Source organism: Rhinolophus sinicus, chromosome 3, assembly GCF_057876585.1.
Source record: "Rhinolophus sinicus isolate RSI-liver-muscle chromosome 3, RSI-T2T, whole genome shotgun sequence".
In the NCBI taxonomy this organism is placed as follows: Eukaryota; Metazoa; Chordata; class Mammalia; order Chiroptera; family Rhinolophidae; genus Rhinolophus; species Rhinolophus sinicus.
Window position 1 is genome coordinate 139,928,538 of NC_142503.1, and position 23,169 is coordinate 139,951,706.

Sequence of the window (23,169 nt, forward strand, 5' to 3'; positions counted from 1 at the left end):
TTACACAAAGGACACAAACAGTTTTAATTTTTTAGCCATGTTTGTAAAAGAATTCACTTACAGTACATGGGTAAGACCCAAGCCCTTTTCCATTATATCCAGGTGTATTACAAGTTCCTTTAGCTGTTTCCAAAAGATCTCTTTGTTCCTTTAAGGGAGGCTACCAGGCTAAATTTTAATGTCCTCAAGGTATATTGTCCTGGAAATGGTGTCATTTCTCAGGATTTGAAAAGGACTTGGCTGAACTAAAGGTGAAGAAGCCAAGCCTCTGTTGCTTTTCCTAGTCTCCCAGGCACAGCTATGGAGTATTGGCACTGTGCCCAAACCCTAAATATTAAAACATGGCAACAATGAAAATCAAACCTTAGCCTAGAGTAGCTCTCCTTGCCACCACGGACTCAGCAGTAAGAAGAGCAGACAATTGCTCTCTGTTTAGTTTATAGCTGCTTTGTTCCTTCATATCTCACTGGGCAGAGGGTCAAAAGACGTCTGACTGCTTCAGCTGCCCCTGTTCTTTTCCTCAAATTCCAGGATGAGCCCTTTAATGTGGGACAATTTCTGATGCAGGTACTCACAGCGATGCTTTTCTTCCCTGTAACCTGGGTTCCGCTGCAGAGAAAAGCAACTGTGTCAAAAACAATTTTTTTTAATCCATTTCGACCTTCTTGTTACCATTCCCAGACCTTGCTTACCTTCCTGAACTTTTTATATTCCTGGACTATCTTTTCTTCCAGCACCTGAAACAAAGTACCAAGTTTAACCTTTGAAAAAAGGCTCCTGTTCTCTTAGGGGAGGGAACTAACTTCCCTTCTCATTGCTACCAAATGATACAGACTAATTTTTTCTCTCAAACAGGCTCGCTTGTCACTTTTTTGGTCGCTGAACAAACACAGGTTTATAGGCAGTTAGCAGAGTTTATAGCCAGTCAAGCTGGAAGGCTAGCCTGGGTCCGGTCCTTACCTTGTGCTCTGGAGTTCCTTGCTGAACTCTCTTGATCTCTGCTCCCAGGTCCATGAATCTTTGGCTTGCAGCTGCAACTCTAGCATGCAGGATGCGGTATTCAGCATAATCTGTCTCAAAGTCCTGCTCATAAGCACGTTGCTGCTCTGTACTGTGGATGGCTCCATATTGCCTGCCAGGAACAGAGAGTTACCACCTTCAATTTTATTGCCCCCCCCCCCCCCAAGCTTCCAGCTCCCGGGAAGTTAATATCTCATGCACAAGCCTTGATAAAATTGGAAATGGCAGGGGACTCACAGGAGGTAATCTGGTACCTCTTCAGGGCTTGGGGATTCAGTGTCTACAAAGGAAGCAAGAAGACATGAAGGAGATTATTGGCCTTTTCCCCTCACTCTAGCAGTTTTACCCTCCTTTCATTAACTCTCACCTGCTTGAAAAGAGGGTCTATGCTCCAACTTGGGGCCCATATCTTCATGTTTATCTTCTTCCTCCCAATCTTCTCCCTCTTGTAGGTCCTGACTGGGCAGCCCTTGTAGGGAACTTGGAGCTAGAGGCAGAGTTCTGCGCCTCTTTTCTTTGAGTTCTATAGTGGGTGCAGGTGCTGGATGTTTCTGTTGGGGGAAATACCTTTGTCACACAAGCAGTATATAAAAAGCCTATTCTGCCCTTCTCTTGAAAATTACTTCCATATAATCTCTGGGAGCATCAAAATGAAAGCTCCCAATTTTTAAGTTTTAGCCTGATTGGACAAAGCTCTCTGAAAACCCTTGCTATTACAACTTACCTTGCCCAGATGTTTCTGGCCAGCAGAGAAAAGCAGTGCCCTATCAGGCTCTCTGTTTCGATGATGGTTCCTAGGATATTTGAAGAGGGAATGGGAGAGATGAAGACCAGGGTAGGAGGTAGGGCTAGAAGTCTTATTACAGCATTTAGGGTGGAGACTCAATGAAGATAATACCAGGGATTCCCAGGTTAGTCTCACCCTGCCCCAAGTACCTCACTTGCCACTGTGCCATGTGTTCCCTTGAGGATCCTGGGAGTGAGTGACCTTGGCTGCTTGCCGGTGAATCTGGAACCTGGCAGGGAAAGTGGCAGGGGCACTTGGCTCCCTGGGCTTCAGGCTTTTGCCCCACCTTATCCCAACTCCCTGCAGTTTCTGGCCTCACCTCTTCTAGTGCCATCTGTGGCTGTGAAACTGCGTCTCCTTCAGAATAGTCTCCCATGTTCTGCCAATTCTCAGGATCTCTGGCATCTTCAGTCAAGTTGTGTCCCTGAACTGAAGATGGGGCCGGGATAGAATCCATGGCTCCCCAAATAGTGAGGCGCTCCCTGAGTGGGCCCAGGCAGTGGAGGCGGTTAGGTCCAGATCTGGAAGGGGGTGGTAGGAAAAAACCAGGAGGGTGGAGAACTCTTAAGCACCCCTCAACATTCCCCTCATGGACTTCCCACAAACCTTTTCTCATCTGCTGTTTGTTCCCCCTTACCTGCCTAAACGTTGGCACACAAGGTCCAAACCACCACCAGGGCCCTCCTGGCCACACTGGGACACTGTGAAGGAGAAGAGGCAGGACCATCCAGGGCCTCGGAGCCTCAGATACTGGGGGTGAAAAAGACCGTAAGCCCCATGAAGTCAGCCCCTCCCTGTCCTGCCAACGTCATTCCTCCCTGAGCCAGCCTAAGAGTGAAGATGGGTCCCACGGGACTCGTTAGCACACCAGGTGCAGCTGGGCCTGAGTTCCCAGGAGGTGAGACGGCCACAGTCTCTTCAACCGCAGCCTCCTGGGACCACAACCCCAGCAGCCCCCCTCACCACATTCGGGGTTCAATTCTCGGAACTTCCTCGGACCGTGACTGCTCTCAGCTTCCCACCCTGACTGTACCTTCCCTGAGCCCGCGTCTGTTCTCCCCGCACCGCACCTTCTTCAGACAATCCAGGCCACCACTTACCCCTCGGTTGCCTTGGAAAGAGATCACTGGCGGAACCTGCGGGGAGAGCACAGAAGCGAGCTAAGCGCAGGTGAAGCGGCGTCCCCAGGATCTGGCGTGGGGTGCCCAGCGGGACCTTCCTCACGGGGTTCACTTGGAGAAGTGGAGAATCGGGAGCCTGTGAATGCCGCTCCCCATCCCCAAGTCCCTTCGCCGGGGTCTCCGGCTGAGGCCCGAGGTCCTGAGGGGTAGGGGGTAGGGAAGATGGAGCCCGGGCCGGCCGCACCTGTTGCCGCTGACACTCTTGCAGCGCCCGCAGCGCCGCGTCGTTGAGCCTGAGCATCAGGAGGCTGGCCCGGGCAGAGGGGTTGAAGCTGAGCCGGAACTTTCCATTCAGAAACTCCTGGGGTCCCGCCATGGCCGCGAGGTCGAGCGCAAACAGAACCTCGGCCACCGTCGAGTGCCACCACCACCACCTTAGCTGTGCAGGGCGAGACTTGCACAGCCGGTAGCCCGGGTCGGCCCCGCCCCCCGCCAGGAACCCACCCCCGGCCCCACCCACAGCCAGCTCCACTCCTGAGGTTTCCTAGCCGCGTGGGCGGCGCTTCGCTCTCCTCCGGGACATCCACGAGGACCCCAGCGATTTCTTGAACTGGCGTGCTCCTCGTGGGGCTTTCGGTAGGGGAGCTCCCAGTTCCGGGGAGAAAGTCTGAGGCCACGTTCAGACTCTTCACCTAGAATCTCCATTCCTGCCTTAGTTTCCCCAGCCAAGCTGAACTCTGCATTACCGTCTCTAAGGGAAGATGACGAACCTGCAACCTCTGGAGGGTTTTAGGCGCAGAGCGGCCGGAGGGAGTGCCTGGTTGCCAGGCAGTCTCGGCTTATCACGCGCCTCGAAGGCCAAGCGCCCCTGGAGACAGAGGGAGGCGGACTCAGAGGGGAATTCCTGACGCCAACACCTGGTGCAGCACTTTTGCTTTTTCCCTCCCGCGGTATTGCTGCAAACCCGAAACCGGTTTCTATATAACTAAGGCTGGAGAGAGTGCCGTGGCAGAAGTGAAGCTGGGCTGTAGCAGGCTGGAACGCCCCACCACCACCACCACCACGGGTGGGCGGTGATGGAGGGGTGGGTGAGGCCGGAGAGTTGCAAGGCAGAGGAGAGGGAGGACTCAGTCCCGGGTTTCCCCTCCTGCCCTAAACACGTGAAATTGGTGTGAAAAGGAGCTAGCTCACTCCCACAGGAGGGCCAAGAAGTGTCAGGAAGTTGCCAGACATTCCGGAGGTCTAGATCCTGGTGCAGTGAGACCCCAGGACCAATCTCAGGTTGCCCCTTGGTGTTTCCACTCGTCCCTATTTGGGTATGTTTCCCATGAGCCCTGGCGGTGTTCTCTTTCCTAACTAGGATCCCTCTGCTAAATCTCTAGACCTGCATAACCCCAAATGACTTTCATGCTCTCCACCCCAAATCAAATTAACTATACGTATATTTGTCAAAATCATCAAATTATACACTTAAAATGTGTACATTTTAATGTATGTAAATTATAACCTAATAAAATTGATTTTAAAAAATCAGTGTAGTAAATCTCCAACTCCAACAATAAAAACATTTACTGGTCAATCTCAGGGCTCCCTACTTCTCTGGGTTCCAGTTTGCTAATTTGATAAACAGTTGTGGCAATGGATAAAGCTGGTCTCCCGGGGTTCCTTTTTGTTAGATTTTTCTGGATTTAAAGTCAAAGGAGAGACTAGAATAGTGAAATTTTCCAGAGAGGAGGGAAGGAGCAGTGCTGAAAGAGCAAGCAACCGGGGAAGATATTGGGGGAAGGAGGAAGGGAGGTAGAGATCTAACATTTGTTGGGTGCCCATTGTGTGTCAGGATCTTTGCATGTTATTTAATCCCTACAATAACTTTTTACGACAGATATTATTATCTATATTTTTTGAGCATTTACTCTATATCAGACCCTGTACGAGAGCCTTGGGCTACATCAATGAACAGATTCTTGCTTTGGGAGAGCTTACATTTTTAGAGGGGAAGGAGACACTATAAACACACCTAAGAAATAAATACAAAAATACATTGTATGGAGGGTGGAGGGAGGTTGAAGAGGGTAAAAGGGGTAAAATACATGGTGACGGAACGAGACTAGACTTTGGGTGGTGAGCACACCATGCAAACACAATTGATGTGTTATAGAATTGTACACTTGAAACTTACAAAATCTTGTTAATGAATGTCATCCCAATAAATTTAATTAAAAATTAATAGTATATGTTAAAAGGTGATAAGTGCTATAGAAAAAAGAAAAATAGAGCAAGGTAAGAGGGTTTGGAAGTGGAGAAGGAGGAAGTAGAGGAGGGTGGAGAAGGTTGACTGTATATTAAGCAGGGGGGTCAGAGAAGGCCTCTGGAGAAAATGACATTTGAGCAATGCTCTAAAGGAGGTGAGGGAATTAGCTAAGCTGTATAGTTGGAGGAAATGCTTTCCGGACAAGGAGACGAGCCAGTGCAAACTCTCTAAGTCAGAAGTGTGCCTAGAGTGTTTGAGGAAGAGTTGAGGCCAGTGTAAGTGAGTGAGGGGGGAAAATAGTAAGAGATGAAGTCAGGAAGGGAAGGAACAGGGGCGATTAGGTCACAGAGGGTCTTGTGGGCCATTGTAAGGACTTTGGCTCTTACTTTGAATGAAACGGGAAATCATTGCAGGGTGTTGAGCAGAGGAGTAACATGAAGTCATTTCTATTTTAAAAGGATCACTCTGGTTGCTGTGTTAAGAATAGACTAGGGGGACAAGGATAAAAGCAATATGACCTGTTAAGAGGCTATTGCAGTAATCCAAGCTAGAGATGGTGGCAGCCTGCACCAGGCGGTAACAGAGTAGGTGGGAGAAGGGATAGGGTTCTAGATATGTTGAGGGTAGAGGATTTTCTGTGGTGTGTGAGAGAAATCGCATCAAGGAGGACTCTGGGATTTTTGGCCGAACAACTAGAAGGATGAAATTGTCATCAACTGAGGTACAAAAGATTGCATGTGGAACAGTTTTCGTTCTGAACATCTTGCGTTGTCTATTAGAATCCACATGGGGATGTGGGTCAGGCAGTTCTATAGACAAGTTTGGAGAAGGTGAAAGATGTATGGGCTAGAGATGTAAACTTGATAGTGCTAAACATATTGTGTATGTCATGTGCCATTGAGTCAGCTCCACTCCTGGTGACCCTATGAATGAGTGATATCCACAATGTCTGGTCTTCAACAACGCTACTCAGCTCCTATAGACTCATTCCTATGCTTCTTTTTTTTTTTTTTTTTTTAAGATTTTATTGGGGAAGGGGAACAGGACTTTATTGGGGAACAGTGTGCACTTCCAGGACTTTTCTCCAAGTCAAGTTGTTGTCCTTTCAATCTTAGTTGTGGAGGGTTCTGTTCAGCTTCAAGTTGTTGTTCTTTCAGTCTTAGTTGTGGAGGGCGCAGCTCAGCTCCAGGTCCAGTTGCCGTTGCTAGTTGCAGGGGGCACAGCCCACCATCCCTTGTGGGAGTCAAACCGGCAACCTTGTGGATGAGAGGACACGCTCCAACCAACTGAGCCATCCAGGAGCTCAGCGGCAGCTCAGCTCAAGGTGCCCTGTTCAATCTTAGTTGCAGGGGGCAGAGCCCACCATCCCTTGCAGGACTCGAGGAATTGAACTGGCAACCTTGTGGTTGAGAGCCCACTGGCCCATGTGGGAATCGAACCGGCAGCCTTCGGAGTTAGGAGCACGGAGCTCTAACTGCCTGAGCCACTGGGCCGGCCCCCTATGCTTCTTTTATGGAGTCAATTCCACCTCATATTTGGTCTTCCTGTTTTCCTGCACCTTCTAATTTTCCCAGCATTGTCTTTTCCAGAGAACCCTGCCTTCTCATGACATGCCGGAAGTAGGACAGCTTCAGTTTTGTCATTTTTGCCTCCAGTGAGATTTCAGGCTTAATTTGCTTTAGGACCCACTTGTTCATCTTTCTGGTAGTCCAGGGTATCCATACAGCTCTCAAATGAATCCATTTTTTTTATCAGCCTTCTTCACTGTCCAACTTTCACATCCATACATAGTAATTGGGAATATGAGGGTGTGGATGATTTTAGCCTTGGTCTCTAATGACACATCTTTACAACTAAACATATAGATGGTATTTAAATCCATGAGACTGGATGAGATCACCCAGGAAGATAGAGAAGAGCCTAAAGGATTATACCCTGGAGCACTCATATCTTTAGAAAGAGCTCAGGGAGAAGAAAAGCAAAACCAATTGAAAGGGAGGCCCAGTGAGGAAGGAGGAACATCAGGAACACCAACAGAGTGTGATATCCTGAAAGCCAAGTGAATAAAATGTTTCAAGGAGAAGGGATTGATCAACTGTGTCAAATGCTGTTGATAGGCCAAGTAAAATGAAGACTAAGAATTGACCATGGTAATGAACATGTTCTAAAATTGACATTGGTGATGGTTGCACATATCTGTCAATACTCTTATACTAAAAACCATTAAATTTTACATAACACTTCAAAAGGGTGAATTCTACAGTATGTGAATTCTATCTCAATAAAACTGTTATATATACTTCTGTATGAACTGATCACTGGATTTAGCAATGTGGGTTCCTTGGTAACCTTAACAAGAACAGTTCTAGGGTTTTGCCAAATATGGGGGCAAAGAAATAGGGAATTAATTGTCGGGGAAAATAGGATCAAGAGAAGGTTTTACGGTGGGAGAAATAGCACATTTGTATGCTGGTGGGAACTATTTGGGGGGATATTCCCCAAACTTTAATGAGGTGGAAAAGAGGAGAGGATTGCTGGAGTGATGTCCCTGAGTAGGTTAGAGGGGATGTGATCCCCTTTAAGTGGACAGTTCAGGATTGGCTTTCCATAGGAGTATAGGCAGTTCATCTATGGTAACAGGCCACATAGTCAGAGAAGATGGATGCAGGTGCAGAAGGTCGGTAGATGTGGTGGGAGTCTGTGGAAGTTCTCTTCAGATTGCTTCAATTTTCTCTGAAGTAGGAAGCAACTGAGTGAAAGGATGAGGGAGGAATGGTGGGGGTTGAGGTATGAAAATGGTGTGAAATAATTGCCTAGAAGTGTGAGAGTAAATGAATTAGGAATGTGTTTAACACTAAGGACTGATGAGAAAACTGAAGCTTAGAGAAGCTGAGTGGCTTACCCAAGGTCACAAAGCAGAGGTTCTAAACCTGGGTTTGCAATTCAGGGATTCTGTGAACTTGGAAGGCAAAAAATTACATCTTTATTTTCACTAACCTCTAGCCAATGTTCAACATCTCCCTTGATTATGAAGGTAGGCAATAAGCCACCAGCGCTGCCAGTACCTGTGACGTTCTCACCAATAGAAAAAGGAATCTTTTCATTTCACATTACAATTGTTGGAGCGATATTTAAATATTATTTGCATTCATCACCACTGTATAATTACAATCATTATTAGACTTGCCACTAGTAATTTTTTATTTATATATATGTATATTTTTAAAACTATTATTTATTTAAGTGTGTTTTTCTGGGACCCATCAGCTCCAAGTCAAGTAGCTGTTTCAATCTAGTTGTGGAGGGCGCAGCTCACTGGCCCATGTGGGGATAGAACTGGCAAGCTTGTTGTTAAGAGCACCGCGCTCTAACCAACTGAGCTAACCAGCCGGCCCAGTAATTTTTTATTTAATGTTTATTTACTGCATTAAAATGCAGTTACTACACCACAATCATTTTTAAATTTTGATAACTTTATTTGAATATAATTGTTTTCTTTTATGATCCCATGTATTTAAAAAATTTTTTTAAATTTATTTTATTTGATTAGGGAACAGTGTGTTTTTTCAGGACCCATCAGCTCCATGTCAAGTTGTTGTTTTTCAATCTAGCTGTGGCTGGGGGGGGGGGGGGGCGGGGGGGCGGGGGATGCAGCTCTGCTCCAAGCTCAAGCCATTGCTTTCAATGTAGTTGTGGAGGGTGCAGCTCACTGGCCCATGTGGGAATTGAACTGGAGACACTGGTGTTATGAGCACTGCACTCTAACCATTGAACCAACTGGCCGCCCCATTCATTTTATATTGTGTAAAATACACAACAGAATTTATTATCTTCACCATTTTTAAGTGTACAGTTCAGCAGTGTTATGGGTATTCACATTGTTGTGCAGCCAATCTCCAGAACTCTTTTCATCTTGTAAAATTGAAACTCTATACCCGTTAAACAACAAAGCCCCATTTCCCACTCCTCCCAGTCCTGGCAACCACCCTTCTCCTTTCTGTTTCTGTGAATTTGACTACTCTCAATACCCCATCAGTGGAACCGTACAGTATTTGTCCTGTTGTGACTGGCTTATTTCACTTAGCATAATGTCCTCAAGGTTCATCCATTTTCTAGCATGTGTCAGAATTTTTTAAGGCTAAATAAGATTCCATTGTATGTATATACCACATTTTGTTTATCCATTTACTTGTCAATGGACACTTGGATTGCTTCCATGTTTTGGTTATTGTAAATAATGCTACTATGAACATGGGTGTACAAATACCATATTTTAAAAAATGTACTTAAGGAGGGTCTGGTTAGCTCAGTTGGTTAGAGCGCGGTGCTCTTAACAACAAAGTTGCTGGTTCAGTCCCTGCATGGGCCAATGTGAGCTGCGCCCTCCACAACTAGATAGAAATAATTACTTGACTTGGAGCTGATTGGTCCTGGAAAAACACACTTAAAAAAAAATGTACTTAAAAACATAACTCTGAGAAGGGGTCCATAGGCTTTACTAGACTTCCAAAGGGTTCCATGGCAATAAGAACCCTTTTGAGTGGTCTGGTCAGGATTTGAACTCAGGCCACTTGGCTCCATAGCCTGTGCTTACCCTCCACACTTACAAGGGCATGCCACATCAGCAGCACATACTCTTCTACATCATATCATGCAAGCCTATTTCTATAGAGTCTTTGTTTTGGATCTTCTCATCCTTTTCCCCTTTATCCTCCTCATCACCACATGCTTTGGACCTAGGGATCCTGTCCATTGGATATGGGCTGTTTCTCTCCTTACCAGAGTCTTCTAGGCCTGCAGCCTTGTGGCTCTGATGTGTCATTCTGCACTGACAGAGCTCATTTTACTGGGAGGTACATGTTCTCCCTGGGTCCTGCTACTGATGTATTGAAGGTACACTTTAACAGATTGCCCCAACACAAGAACTTGAAACCCTGTCTTGAGTCTAGCAGGAATAGGGCCATACATATTTTCCAGCAAGATAGCCCAGACTCTGCTATGTATTAGCTCCTTGCCTCTGAACTTCTGTCCAAAGAGCTGAGGGAGAATTAGAAAGGGAACACTTAAAGGGAACAGATAAATAGATTGCCACAGGAGAGATGATTGACAGGACTGTGTAGTAGCTAAGGATTTGAGTAAGCACAGAGTGGGTTACAGGAAGTAGAGAATTGGAATTGGGAAGGGGTTGAAGACTGTCAGGGAAACTCACATTATCTCCCTGCTGTCTTTCAGACAGAGGAGAGAAGATAGAATTTATGAATGTCTGAATAATACAAATACAATTTGGCTGAATCAAGGAAGAAGCACAGGTATCTGGGAGCAGGTGCTGCTCTGAGACCTTGGCTTTCTTTGCTCATGATATGTTCACAAAGGTAGGTAGGACAGGGAGGAGGTGCTTGGTGGAGGCAAGGATCCATTCAAGAGCACCAGTGGTGAGGAATGAGATGTCATCACCCGGGCCAGGAGAAGCCCAAGGTGAAGGGGGAAAGCGCCTTAGCCCCCCTCCTTAGACATTTTCTGATCCATATTTAGTAACTTTTCAAGAATGGAGACCTCAGCCAGCCCTGGGTCTCCCAGGACTTAGAACATGTTACCAATGCAAAGCCACCTTTTCTAGAGGGATAAACCTAGCCATACTCCTCTTTCTGCATTCTTCTCTTATCCTGGGAATCCTTATCTCTGGATCTGCTCGTGGAGGTTCTTCTCTATCAACACTTTTTTCCTCTCAATCCAGACTTTTTGCCCACTGGGAGTGTGGGGCAGAGGTGAGGGAAATAGTTAACTGAAGAGTTCCTAAGAGATCTGGATGTGCCTAGACCTCTCTCTCATTCTACTCTCTCCTCCTAGACTATTTCATTCATTACCATGATTGGGTTTTTAACTATTTATTTATTTTTATGGAAGTTACACATGTACATACAAATTCTATGTAAGACTTAACAATGAAAAATAGTAACTCTTATCCCAATCTGCTTCCCAGTTCTTAAAGATTACAAGTCTTTTAGCTGTTTCTTCTGGTATTTATTGCTTTTTCTGAATATCATGCCATTTTTGGATTTTTAATTTCAGATATTAGCCACTGACTTCTATTTTAAAATGAGGATTTAATGCTTTCATCCTCCCCACAAATATGCATGTACTTTATCTCCATCTTCCTAACGTAGTAATATTACTTTTGTTAGATCAATATTGAATGTTTACATTTTATGAGTGTGTAAATGTTATTTACAAGATGACACAGTGTACTGTTTACATTTCCTTTCTTGTATGTTTTCCTCCTGAAATTAATAATATTATTTTTTCAGTTTGTTTACTTAGTTATCTATGTACTTATTATCAATTATTCTCATATTCTCTCCTAGAGATCTCTCAGTATATTCAAGTACAATAAGATAATCAGTTTTATCATTTCCATTTTTCTTCCAATCTGAAATGGTTTCTCTCTAAGCCTGCTGCAAAGCTATGTATCATCTTTGGACCTTTCACCAGCAGCCAGGGGATATCCTTCACTTATCTCCCATGTTGTATACCCTTTTTCCTGGCTTTTATGACTTTTGTTTGTTTGTTTACTCTTTAGTTTTGGTGGAGTACATCTCCAATAGCTTCCTGAAAGGGATGCATGGTATATAAGTTCTTTGAGACTTCATATGTCTTTATTCTATTCTCATACTTAATTGATAGCTTGGCTGGATGAAAAAGTCTAAGTTGACCCTGAAACTAATATGAAATAATGTTGAATGTCAACAATAATTAAAAAAAAATAGTCATGGGGATATATAATACAGCATAGGGAATATGATCAATAATATTCTAATAACTATGTAAAATGTCAGCTGGGTAATAGACTTATTGGGGTTATTATTTTGTGAGATATATAGATGTCTAATCAATAGTTGTTTTGTACACCTGAAACTAATAAAAAAATAAAAATAAATAAATAAAATACAGTTAGCCCTTAAAAAATGCTAAATTTCAGTTTGAAGTCGGTGAAAATAAAGATTTTGCTTTATTTAATATAAAAAAAAGTCTAGGTTGTTAATTACTTTTCTTCAGAAATTTGATGACAGCACTCCAGCAGTACTGTGATTTCTTACCAGGACAGGCAGAATTGTTCACAGATAATCTTCATTCAGATTATACTGACATCTGTTTTGATTGATAGGTGCTTATGCTGTGCACCGTTAAATATTTTGAATATCATCCTTGCATAGACTCTGTCCGTTTTCTTCAAAGCAATTATCACAATTTGCATATACATATATAGGTATATATACACACACACAGAAATACATATGTATGTGCTATATATACACAAGAGAGAGAGCTGTTTCCTCTCTACACTGTATGTTTCATGAATATAGAGATACCGTGTTTCCCCGAAAATAAGATCTAGCCAGACAATCAGCTCTAATGCGTCTTTTGGAGCAAAAATTAATATAAGTACCAGTCTTATTTTACCATAAGACCAGGTATAATATAATATAATATAATATAATATAATATAATATAATATAATATAATACAATACTGGGTCTTATATTAATTTTTGCTCCAAAAGATGCATTAGAGCTGATTGTCTGGCTAAGTCTTATTTTCGGGGAAACACGGTATATATGCTTTGTTCATCACTGTATACCTAATGCCTAATACAGTAGTTGGTGCACAACATAATGAATGTTTGTTGAAAGATTGAGGGAATTTTTTGAGCAACTTCTGGAAAAATTAGATTGGAGGTATGGCAACTAGTCTAGGTTCGATAGGATTGGAAATAGACTTGGGCATAGGGATAGGGTGTGATGAGCTGATAAAAGGAGACTGGTTACAGAGTTGTTCCACTCTCCCACCTACCTGAGCTGCTGGAGTTGATAAGGAAGTGCCAAAGAAAACTTGCTTCCTCATCCTACACTATTTCATTCATCCCTGGCTGGCTTGGTTTTCCCCATGGGGCTGGTTTTGTGGTCTGTCTACATGCAAGGGGACCCATGTGGCTTGACTCCATTGGGAACGTGGGGCTGGAAAGCCAGATAGCCCAGATTCTTACGAATTGTGGTCAGACCGTTGCTGTTGTTCTGCAGGTGATGTCTAACCCTTCAAGTCCAAATTCCTCACCTTCTCACTTTATATCTGGTGTCCCTAAACACTGCCTCACCTCCTTCTCTGCTTCACAGCCTGGGGTCCTCATCCTCTGTAATTTATTTCCTAACTCTCAACTCTGTGCTGAGTTTAAATGGAGGTATTTGCTCTCCCATCTGGCTGTTGACCAGTGGCCTCAGTTCTTAACCAGGTGGGCTTCTCCTCATGACATGGCAGCTGGCTCCCCCAGAGCCAGTGATCCAAGAGACGACACAGAAGCCACAATATTTTTTATGATTTAGCATCAGAAGTGACATACCATCACTTCTGCCATTATTTGTTAGTCACACAGACCAACCCAGATTCTATGTGGGAGAGGACTACACAAGGATGTGAATACCAGGAGGGAGGGATCATTAGGGGCCATATCATTGACTGGCTACCACAGATGTGTTAGAGGAATTTGGAGAAAGAAGAGGAGGTTTTAAGATTAGAAGAAGGGAAATGGAGGAGACATTAACCGAAAGCCTATCGTGGGCCAGGCCCTTTATATCAAGTTATCTACATGTATACCAATCGTTTCCACAACACTAAGGGGTAGCTATTCTTCCCATTTTTCACATAAAGGGATTGAAGCATGAAGAAAAGAAGTGCCCAAATTAAATCCAGCAAGTAGCAGAGCCAGAATTTGTATATTGTTATGGGTGCCACTGATGTTGATCTACATTTAGTATTACCAAAGAGTGGGATATGTGTTATGGTGGTGTGAGAAGTAATTTTAGTTAGTATAGAGACATAGCATTAAATAACATTGAAAGCATAAACATTAAACGTTTTTCAACCTTCTGATTATGTCAAGAGAAAGCTTCAGTTTGGAAGCTTTCTCTAACACTTGTTAGTTTCTCTTTTAAGAAAGAGAGGGCAGGCCTCAGACTCAGCATCTTTGACAATATTTTTTTGGTAGAGTGTAATAACATATTTCATTTTTATTGTATCTGTATTTATAGTTACTTTCTGTTTGTGGCTAAGTGATACTGGTTAATTTACTAAAAGAATATGAAGTCTGAGTTATATCCTTTAAGACTGATACAAAAAAATTAAGTAATAGACAATAGTTCAAGTGATACTTGGGTATGGCAAAAATCATGAGGATGGTACTGATTGAGGATGGTACTTTATAGTGCCTTCCATCAGCTCTATGTTGAGGGGGAAGACAGTTTGAAGTTCCAGCCTCAGTTGGGCTCTGCTATGGGCACTAGCTGGAGAGAATCACCAGTTAAAATCCACAACCAGTTCTTTCCAATAATGTTTCCTAAGAATTTCTCCTTTATCCAATGAATTCTTCAGGGCTGTTGGGGAGTTTTGTAGACACAAGATTAATGGGGCTAGGAATGAGAATGAGTTTAGTGGGAAACCTAAGCTTCACGCTCTTCAACTGATACCAAAAACCACGTGTGGCTTGGAGATAGATACTACAGTGCGGAAACGTCCAGAGGGAGAAATGGACATAAATTGTGTGTATTTCCCAGTCTCTTACTCCCTGATCCAAATCCATCGTCTATGATTTTGGGGACCCTCAAATACTTCTAAGCCACTGCATTTCCACATTTGAAGTTTCTGTAGGGAAATACGCAGAATCACAATTTTAGGACATACCGGACGTGGCTGCGAATTTCTATATTAGAAGGGTTTGGGGTGGTGGGACTACGTGGTTGGAGAGGGTTTCTTAAGTTGCGTTTGTACATGATTTTACATGATATGTGAAGAACTCGAGCGTCCAATAGGTGGTGGGGATACTGAGTAACAGCGCCAAGTTTAGTCCCAGAGTCCTAGTAACACAGAATCGGCTGGACCATTTCGGCCGCCACCCTCAGCGCCCCAGAGTTTGTCAGAGTCCCAAACCATCCCCGCTGGAGGTCACTCTGTCAGGTCACGTGCTCGAGCCCGCGGGAGCGCCACATAGCCAGCCGCGCCCCTCCACCCCCACCCTCCCCACGTGACCCGGCCTACTTTCTTTCCGCCCGACCTAACTTTTCTCTCAGGAAGCCCCGCCCCACCCAGCGGGCTACGCCTGCGAACTCCGCCCCTCATCTGCCCAGGTTCCAGCGAGGCCCGGGGCCCCACGTGTTTCTTCCTGCCCAATGGGAGCCGGTGTCCCGGCGCGAATGGGCGGGGAGGAAAGGACGACTTCATTACGCTGCGAGAAAGGGGCGGGGCCTGTAACGTCGTACTGTACGAGGGGACGCAACGGAGGCAGGCCGGAGCCGCTGCCGTCGCCATGACCCGTGAGCACTGAGAACCCCCTCTTCTTGCCCGTTTTTCCCGGTCCACTACAAACACGACTGCCGAATCCCGGCACTGCCCTCCTCCTGGCTTCTACAATGAGGCATTTTTCTGGGAGCGCTTTTAGGCGACCCTCACACTCGTAGCCCGGAAATCGGCCCTTTACCCACTGCCACTTCTTGAGAAACACTCCTTCCCCCCATCCCCAATCCACCGGTCAGGCAAAGGCCCTCTCAGGCCTTCAGCGGTGTGGGGAGAAGCCCTGCGTCCCAGTGATAGGCCCAGAGCCCCCTACTCCAAATCTCAGCCCATCCCCCACAGAGACCCAAATCGTTCACACACACCACCACTACCTGTCTGGGCCCCACGCCGCCTCGAAACACGCCTCTAGCAGGCTCCTCGGGGCCGTGTTCCCTCCACCCTTCAATTTGACCTGCCCAGTGGCAGGCAGCTCGGCCCCCTCCACCCCCTCAGCAGCCTAGGCCCCGAAATGTGTTGGGGCTCGGGGAATGAAGTTTTGGATTCTATTGGTGTCCGATTGAGGGAAGAGGGTCGCCGGTGTGTGGCCAGAAAGGCCCCCGCGTCTCACCTTTTACCTTCTCTCTTTAGGCGGTAACCAGCGCGAGCTCGCCCGCCAGAAGAATATGAAAAAGCAGAGCGACTCGGTTAAGGGAAAGCGCCGAGATGACGGGCTTTCTGCTGCCGCCCGCAAGCAGAGGTAGCCCCTGGGAGGGGAGGGGCAGGGTGGGGTGAGACTTGGGTTAGACCAAGGGTTGTACCAGAAAAGAGAGCTACCTCAGGGCTTAACATCTGAACTAGTCGTGAGGGGCAGAGTGCATTGCTTCCTCTAGGGTTTTATTTCCTCCCCACGCTCCAAATTGTTAGCTCACCACCTTAACAGGAAGGGACTGGGGCGGGTGCCTGTCCGTGGTCTGATTTCTGAGTGCCCCTGGGTCTGACCTTAAGGGCAAGGGCAGGGAGATTCACATTTCAAATGCATTAGTGGTTATGACAGCCCTGTGCTTTTGGCCCTCCTTGCTGTTCGTTTCTCCTCCCTTCTCCCAACCTTCTCACTGGTGTTGCTGGGTGTGGTACTCAGCACAGAATAGCCTTTGTGTGGCCAGACTTCTGACCCCTTGGGCAACAGCCAGATACAGACTGATTGCCTTTTTTGAGCCTCAGCTCTCTTCCTCTTATTCACCTAGGGTGGGAGTACAGTAGCCACATGCTGAATTTTGTCCCATCCACTTCCATCTTATCCTTTGTGCCCTTCATCCCCCTGCATCTTGTCCTTTTTGCCCTCTGGTACCTCCCAGTGCCCCATCATCTCTACCCCCAGGGACTCGGAGATCATGCAGCAGAAGCAGAAAAAGGCAAACGAGAAGAAGGAGGAACCCAAGTAGCTTTGTGGCTTCGTGTCCAACCCTCTTGCCCTTCGCCTGTGTGCCTGGAGCCAGTCCCACCACGCTCGCGTTTCCTCCTGTAGTGCTCACAGGTCCCAGCACCGATGGCATTCCCTTTGCCCTGAGTCTGCAGCGGGTCCCTTTTGTGCTTCCTTCCCTTCAGGTAGCCCCTCTCCCCCTGGGCCACTCCTGGGGGTGAGAGGGTTACCCCTTCCCAGTGTTTTTTATTCCTGTGGGGCTCACCCCAAAGTATTAAAATTAGCTTTGTAATTCCTTGAGCGCCTGGTTTGACTGGGGATTTGTGGGGATGGGGATGGAGGAATGGCTGCCCTTTCCCACGAAAAGGGGACAGAACTTTAGATTCTAAAAGGTTGTGGATATGTAGACTAAGTGAAACATCACAGAAAAATCCTTTATTATACTACAACAAACTGACAAGTACTCCAGGTATATGGTAGAGGAATCCTCTAAGAACCACTTCTTTTCCGTGATTTTTGTTCCCCACCCAGACCTTAAACACCATCCGAGGGATGGAGTTGAGGGCCTAAGGAAGGCTCCAAGACCTAAGTTTACGTCCCTCTTCCTCATTCTTCTTCAGTTTGTTCGCCTGCTTGAAAGTTAGCCCCCAAATCCTGCTGCTCACAGACTTCCCATGGTCAGCTGCTTTCAAGTGTTCACATTCTCTTCTGTCATTCCTCATGCAGTGAGGGTTTTTGTCTTTCCACTTCCTTTGACCTCAAGATCAGGATTAAAACCTAGGGTAGTCTCTGTGCTCCTTTCTTCCTGTGTCCTGGTTTGCTCTGGGGTTCTGGGCTTCTTATATTCCTGTGCCCAGGGCTGAATTGCTTATGTTTCTTTTTGTCTCCCAGGGCAGAGCCAAGTTAAGTCTTCAGTCCCTGTTGGTCTTTCCCTGCCCCCATCTCCGTCACGTGAACCAGGAAAGGGCTGGTGCCATACTGTCTGCTGGAATCAGCAGTGGTTCCTGACTTGGGAGTAAACACTCTTGAATTGGGGTGAAGATGTAATGGTAGCTCTAGTAAGTCAGATACTTGCCCAGGGCATTAGCGTATATATGGCCACTTTTTCCAATTCAGACATAGTATTGACTTCAGTCTAAAGGGAGGTAACTATCCACTTGCTGGGCTGGACATTTCCCCTGAATCAAGACTATGGGTACAACCTCAAGGGAACCCCAGTTTGTTAAAAGTACCTAGACTGGCTATTTGTTATCTGGCAGTACTGATGCGATGGCATTGTCGCCTGAAGACAGGAGGAGGCTTGGGGTCTTGTGTGGGGGACCAACAGAGTGGTGTTAGTAGCAACCCCAGGTAGAGCAGTACACAGGCCCAGCATGAGGCAACCTTGACCCAGAAGGTAGCCCAGCTACCCTTGGTGAAGGTCTTTTCCAGTTCTGCTCCCTCATAGCTGTGGAACCAAAGTCTGGTTAGAGAATGTGCAGGGCCTTACTATTTAGACCTGTCTTACCTTCCCATCAAAGATTATGGTGGACCCATGTCTGTCTCCTGAGAACCCTTGGAACTGGCCTTGATTTGCTCTTTCCCTAAAATAGCTAGGTTTTCAGGAGAGTATCCCAGGCTTACCTCCAACTTACCTGAACCAGTTGGTAAGGGTAACCATGACATAGAGTGATGCAAGGAAGAAGACGAAGTGGAAGGCAGAATAGCTGTAGGAAAGATGCTGGGCTTGTGCTGGAGGAGCTAGAGAGGTCTCATGGTCAGCTGGCCTGGCACCTCCTCCCCTTTGCCCTGAAGAAAGGGAGGGGCTGCTGGCCACAGTTCAGCTGAAATACCTCTTACCCCTCCCACCTCCCCCAGTTGCTTTTGTGAAGGCGTTAAGGGCCATGGGTACTGCAGAAATCTATACTTCCTATGGAACCTCACTTGACACTCACCTTCCTCAGGCTCCACTGTTTCAGGGCAACAGAAACAGAGTGATGGCTTCTGTAAAACAAAAGGCAGCATATTTTGGAATGACTTTGAAAGAACTTGAGGGTATTAACATAGGAAACTCCCCTTCTTTGAAAAGATTAGTCTGGTATAAGAAGTGAAGGCACACCTGGTTTCAAATGCAAGCTCCAGCATATAACTGGCTATGAGAACTTTGGTAAGATGTTTAATCTTCTGTGCCTCGATTTCTCCATTTGTAAAATGGAGCAAATACCTACCTCACAGGGTTGTTGTGAGGGTACATTAAATGAGACGATGTATGTAAAGTATCTAGCACAGTGCCTAGCACATTGTGGGTACTCAATAAAAGCTGTTAGCTAGAATCTGAGCTTTCTGGGTAGCGGTTGGTAGGGTGTGTGTGTGTTTGTCTGTATGTGAGGAGGGAGGGGCACGGGGGATATTAAGCTCTGCAGTCTCACCTGGAACTCATAGCTGTAAACCTTGACGATCCACAAGGGCCCAAATACCTCAGCCAGGTAGGAAGCCTCATTGCTGAGAAAGAAGAGTACAGTCAAATAGCCGGAGGGCTTGTCTGGGGATACTTTTTGCCAACTGGTCCATACTGGTAACTCAGGAGGGGAATGTACTCCTAAAGCCCCTTTCCCTGAAAGGTTTAGAAATCTTTTCATGTGAGGGCCCTAAAATCTTTGCATATGCAAGATCTGATAATTAAGTTTGTGAACTGTTGCAGCAATGTTGCTAACCTTTTTTGATACCAGAAGGATTATTCATTATGAATTTGTACCAACTGGACAAACAGTTAACCAAGTTTACTATTTTGAAGTGCTGAAAAGGCTGCATGAAAAAGTTAGATGAAAATGACCTGAACCTTTTACCAACAATTCATGGCTCTTGCATCATGACAACATACCAGCTCACACGGCACAGTCTGTGAGGGATGTTTTAGCTAGTAAACAAATTATTGGAACACCCTCCCTGCTCACCTGATCTGGCCCCCAATGACTTCTTTCTTTACCCGAAGATAAAGGAAATAATGAAAGGAAGACATTTTGATGACATTCAGGACATCAAGCGTAATACGACGACAGCTCTGATGGCCATTCCAGAAAAAGAGTTCCAAAATTGCTTTGAAGGGTGGACTAGGCACTGGCGCTGGTGCATAGCTTCCCAAGGGGAGTACTTCTAAGGTGACTAGTGATATTCAGCAGTGAGGGATGTAGCACTTTTTCTAGGATGAGTTCATGAACTTAATTGTCCGACCTTCGTTTTTTTAAATTCTTGAGTCATTTCCCCTACCCCCTTCATCTCATACAGATCATCTGACAAGTGCTATTCTTAGAAATTGTTCCTGTTCATAGGGAGCTTTCCTCTTGTCTTGCTCTAAAGTTTAAATAAACATGGTCCCAGACAATTTGACCATCCCTCTCTCCTTCTGGGCATCCTCCCTTGTCTCACTCTTCCCCATACTTTTATTACGCACCAAGCAAAAAGCACACAAGCATACATGATGCCTGCACTCAGCACTGCCAGAGAAGTATCTGGTGTTTGGGGTTCCATTTTACTCAGGCCAGGCAGGCACAGAGTGTGATTCTGTCCTTGAAGGATTACTGAGAAGGGGCAAAAGAAGAGAAAGGTGGTAAGAACAAAGCTAAGTATTAGGCAAGAGCAAAGAATGTGTAGCATGGGGAGCCCAGGTCCTGTCCTTACCACTCTCTGGAGGACGGCTGGACAATGCAGAGAAGGTCAGATACATGATATAACAGCTGATGATAGAGGCTTGTAGAAGGCCAGAGCGGGGTTGCTCTGGGGAGAATGGGGATCATTGCTTTCATCTACAGGGTAGTAATTTCCTCCACTCCTACCCCTACCCACACTTCTGCCTCCCCACCCTTTGGGGGAAGCAGACAATTGACAGGTTAGGGAGACTAAGGAAATTTGCTATACTAAAGGTCCCCCAAATCTGGAATGTTACAAGGCATGTACCCACTGAGGCGGATGCAAGGAGTGATGGAGAGGAAGGATAGGAGGCCACAGAAACATAGGTGCAGACTAAGCAGCATCTTGTTGAGCAGGCAGCCAGCTGGGTGTGTGTAGTGGCAGAACAGGAGCACTGCCGCCACAGCCGCCATGCTGTAGAATCCTAGGGTGGCCAGCAGCATGGCTACGAACCAGCGGCAGTCTTGTGCTGCACCTGTCTGCCTAAGGATGGGAAGTGGGCAATGGCGTGGGGCTCCAACTATTTCTTTTTACCCATTATCAACTACTCCCCCTCCCGAGAAGACTGGTGTGACTACCCATCCCACCTAGCCCCCAGTGTCATATTCCTGAGCTTTTTTGATACTGCTCATTGGGGAGCTATGGGACCACTGACCTGTCATGTCCTTTGCCCAACACCGCGGGTCTAGTAATGTCAGACAACCTTCCCAGGAAGAGCCTTTAGGGTTATGTTCTCCTTACCAGTTCTTATTCCAGGAATGGGCAAAAGCTGTGATAAGCACCAACTGCAGCAGGATGAATGTGAAGCCTCCACAGATGCCAATGTAATGCCAGGCTGCAAGTGGGGCACCAGTGGGATAAAGCAGCTGATGATATTATCACTCCTGGTTGTCTTCCTACCCTATCTTTTTCTTAGAAAATCTTTTACCCTACTCCTGCTGATCAAGATGTGAGATGGAAGGTACCTGGGAAGAGATGTTCATCAGGGATGCAGAAGGCAACAGTACAGAGACCTAGTAGGAACAGCAGCTTGAGGAGCCAGAAGCTGGTTAGGAGGGAAAGAAAATCAGGCTCAGAAGACAAAGCAAAGAGCAAACAGTGCCTATGGAGGAAGGCAAAAGAGAAAGCAAAACTAGGAAAGGAAAGAAAAGACATAACTAAGTATAGGAAAGCAGGAACCAGCCCCTTGTGAGAAGGGCTGGAAACCGCCATCACAGCCTGTTCCAAATTTTAATTTTCAGATACCTAAATTACATCTGGACAGTGTTTTACTGTTGACAAAAGTTTTGCATATAATAACCCCATTGTCATCTCCATTTTAGAAACTAGAAGTTCAAAGAGGATAAATGTGTGGCTCATGGTCGCCCAGCAAGTACATCAGAAGCAGGGACTTAAAGCTGGTTTCTGTCTTTTTACAGTGCTATTACTTCATCTTGGAATTCACTAAGCTTACGTCTACTTCCCTCTCCATCCTCTCCCCACCCAAAAAGTACACACAAACCTATTATGCAGCTGTGCCCGCAGGCTAGTAGGGGAGTGCAGGCGGACCAGCAGCACAGCCTGCAGCAGGTGGAAGGTGGCGGTTCCTGCACATACTCGGTACACAGCCCCAGAGCCACTGAGCACTGGGCAGTGAGAGTGGCCAAACAGATGGGCACACAACCCCGAGGGCATCTGGATCTGGAGAAAGGGCAAGTCATCATGCATAAAGAGGTATCTGCTTCACAAGTATATCCACTCATTTGTCCCTGGCCCCCAATCTGAATCTCGTCAGTGCAACCCAACCTTCACACTTACCCTATGTGCTTTGCCCCAGACTCTCTCCACTACTGTCCTTGACAGCAGGAGGCAGCAGATTGCTGAGGCCCCTACATGGAGGAGGATGTAGAACAGGCGGCTGCAAGTGGACTCTCTGAGAGGAGGCCACCTGTAATGGCAGCAGCAGGTACAGGGAACAGGCCCACACCAAGACACCTGGGGACAGAACAGATGCAGGGCAGCAGGGTAGAGGTTTGCTGAGATTAATGCCTGTGTGAGGTTAACCCATGAGGCTGAATTCCTAATTTCCCCTTCTCTCCTTTACTCAGGAATTCTCAGAATGTCTGGTTCCAAGCTATTTAGGATTGCCTTCCTCTGACATCAAGTAGAGCTTTCATCATTAAGAGCTTACCTGCAGGCTTGAGAAGACCTTCCTAAAAGCCAAGGTCATATCTGGCCTCTAATCTTTCCCTAGACCTAAACATCTGATACTGGGGACATGGGAGGAGACGTTTAATGATCAGCAAGCAGTCTGAGAGGCAAAGCAGCAGAAGGGCCTCAGAAGGGGAAGGAAGGCCTATCATTTTTATTGGCTCCCGTGGGTTTTCCTTCCTAGATTCAGCCACCATTCCCTTCCACTTTTTCAGGTAGCGCTTGCTTTAGGGAGCTTTCAAACCCCTGCCCAACTACCTTCTCACCTGATAGAAGGGAGGATTCACTGTGACACTGCTGACTCCACGTTGTTCAAGGCGGAGGGAGGTACCGGGGCCGGCCATGCCCTTTGCACCCAACATCCTTGTCCCAGGGATTAGGCCTAGGTCCACCCGAT

The 23,169-nt window shown here is 46.2% G+C and overlaps 3 protein-coding genes across 4 annotated transcripts; 1 reads left to right on the forward strand and 2 right to left on the reverse strand.

The window, feature by feature from the left end:
• ELL3 (elongation factor for RNA polymerase II 3) lies at window positions 1–3,743 on the reverse strand. Its single transcript, XM_019725335.3, has 11 exons — window positions 3,173–3,743; window positions 2,908–2,943; window positions 2,445–2,557; window positions 2,127–2,328; window positions 1,957–2,036; window positions 1,745–1,814; window positions 1,388–1,571; window positions 1,258–1,300; window positions 961–1,132; window positions 693–737; window positions 1–609 (listed from the first exon to the last, which is right to left on the reverse strand). The coding sequence occupies exons 1-11, from the start codon at window positions 3,302–3,304 to the stop codon at window positions 499–501; spliced, it is 1,188 nt and encodes a 395-aa protein (XP_019580894.3). The 5' UTR covers window positions 3,305–3,743; the 3' UTR covers window positions 1–498.
• An 11,638-nt stretch (window positions 3,744–15,381) lies between these two features.
• On the forward strand, window positions 15,382–17,216 carry SERF2 (small EDRK-rich factor 2). Of its 2 annotated transcripts, none has more exons than XM_019725336.2 (3): window positions 15,382–15,537; window positions 16,145–16,253; window positions 16,852–17,216. In XM_019725336.2, the coding sequence occupies exons 1-3, from the start codon at window positions 15,531–15,533 to the stop codon at window positions 17,135–17,137; spliced, it is 402 nt and encodes a 133-aa protein (XP_019580895.1). In that variant the 5' UTR covers window positions 15,382–15,530; the 3' UTR covers window positions 17,138–17,216. The 2 variants fall into 2 exon arrangements, with proteins under 2 accessions (XP_019580895.1, XP_019580896.1); XM_019725337.3 differs by having other exon boundaries at window positions 15,384–15,537; window positions 16,875–17,216.
• Window positions 17,217–17,329: 113 nt separating this feature from the next.
• Window positions 17,330–23,168, reverse strand: SERINC4 (serine incorporator 4). The gene is made up of 12 exons (XM_019725535.3): window positions 23,039–23,168; window positions 22,380–22,556; window positions 22,084–22,262; window positions 21,548–21,627; window positions 21,324–21,417; window positions 20,854–21,065; window positions 20,574–20,669; window positions 20,347–20,473; window positions 19,325–19,397; window positions 18,851–18,899; window positions 18,551–18,704; window positions 17,330–18,363 (listed from the first exon to the last, which is right to left on the reverse strand). Exons 1-12 carry the CDS (start codon window positions 23,132–23,134, stop codon window positions 18,165–18,167), a joined length of 1,536 nt encoding a protein of 511 aa, XP_019581094.3. The 5' UTR covers window positions 23,135–23,168; the 3' UTR covers window positions 17,330–18,164.
• Window position 23,169: the final 1 nt, after the last annotated feature.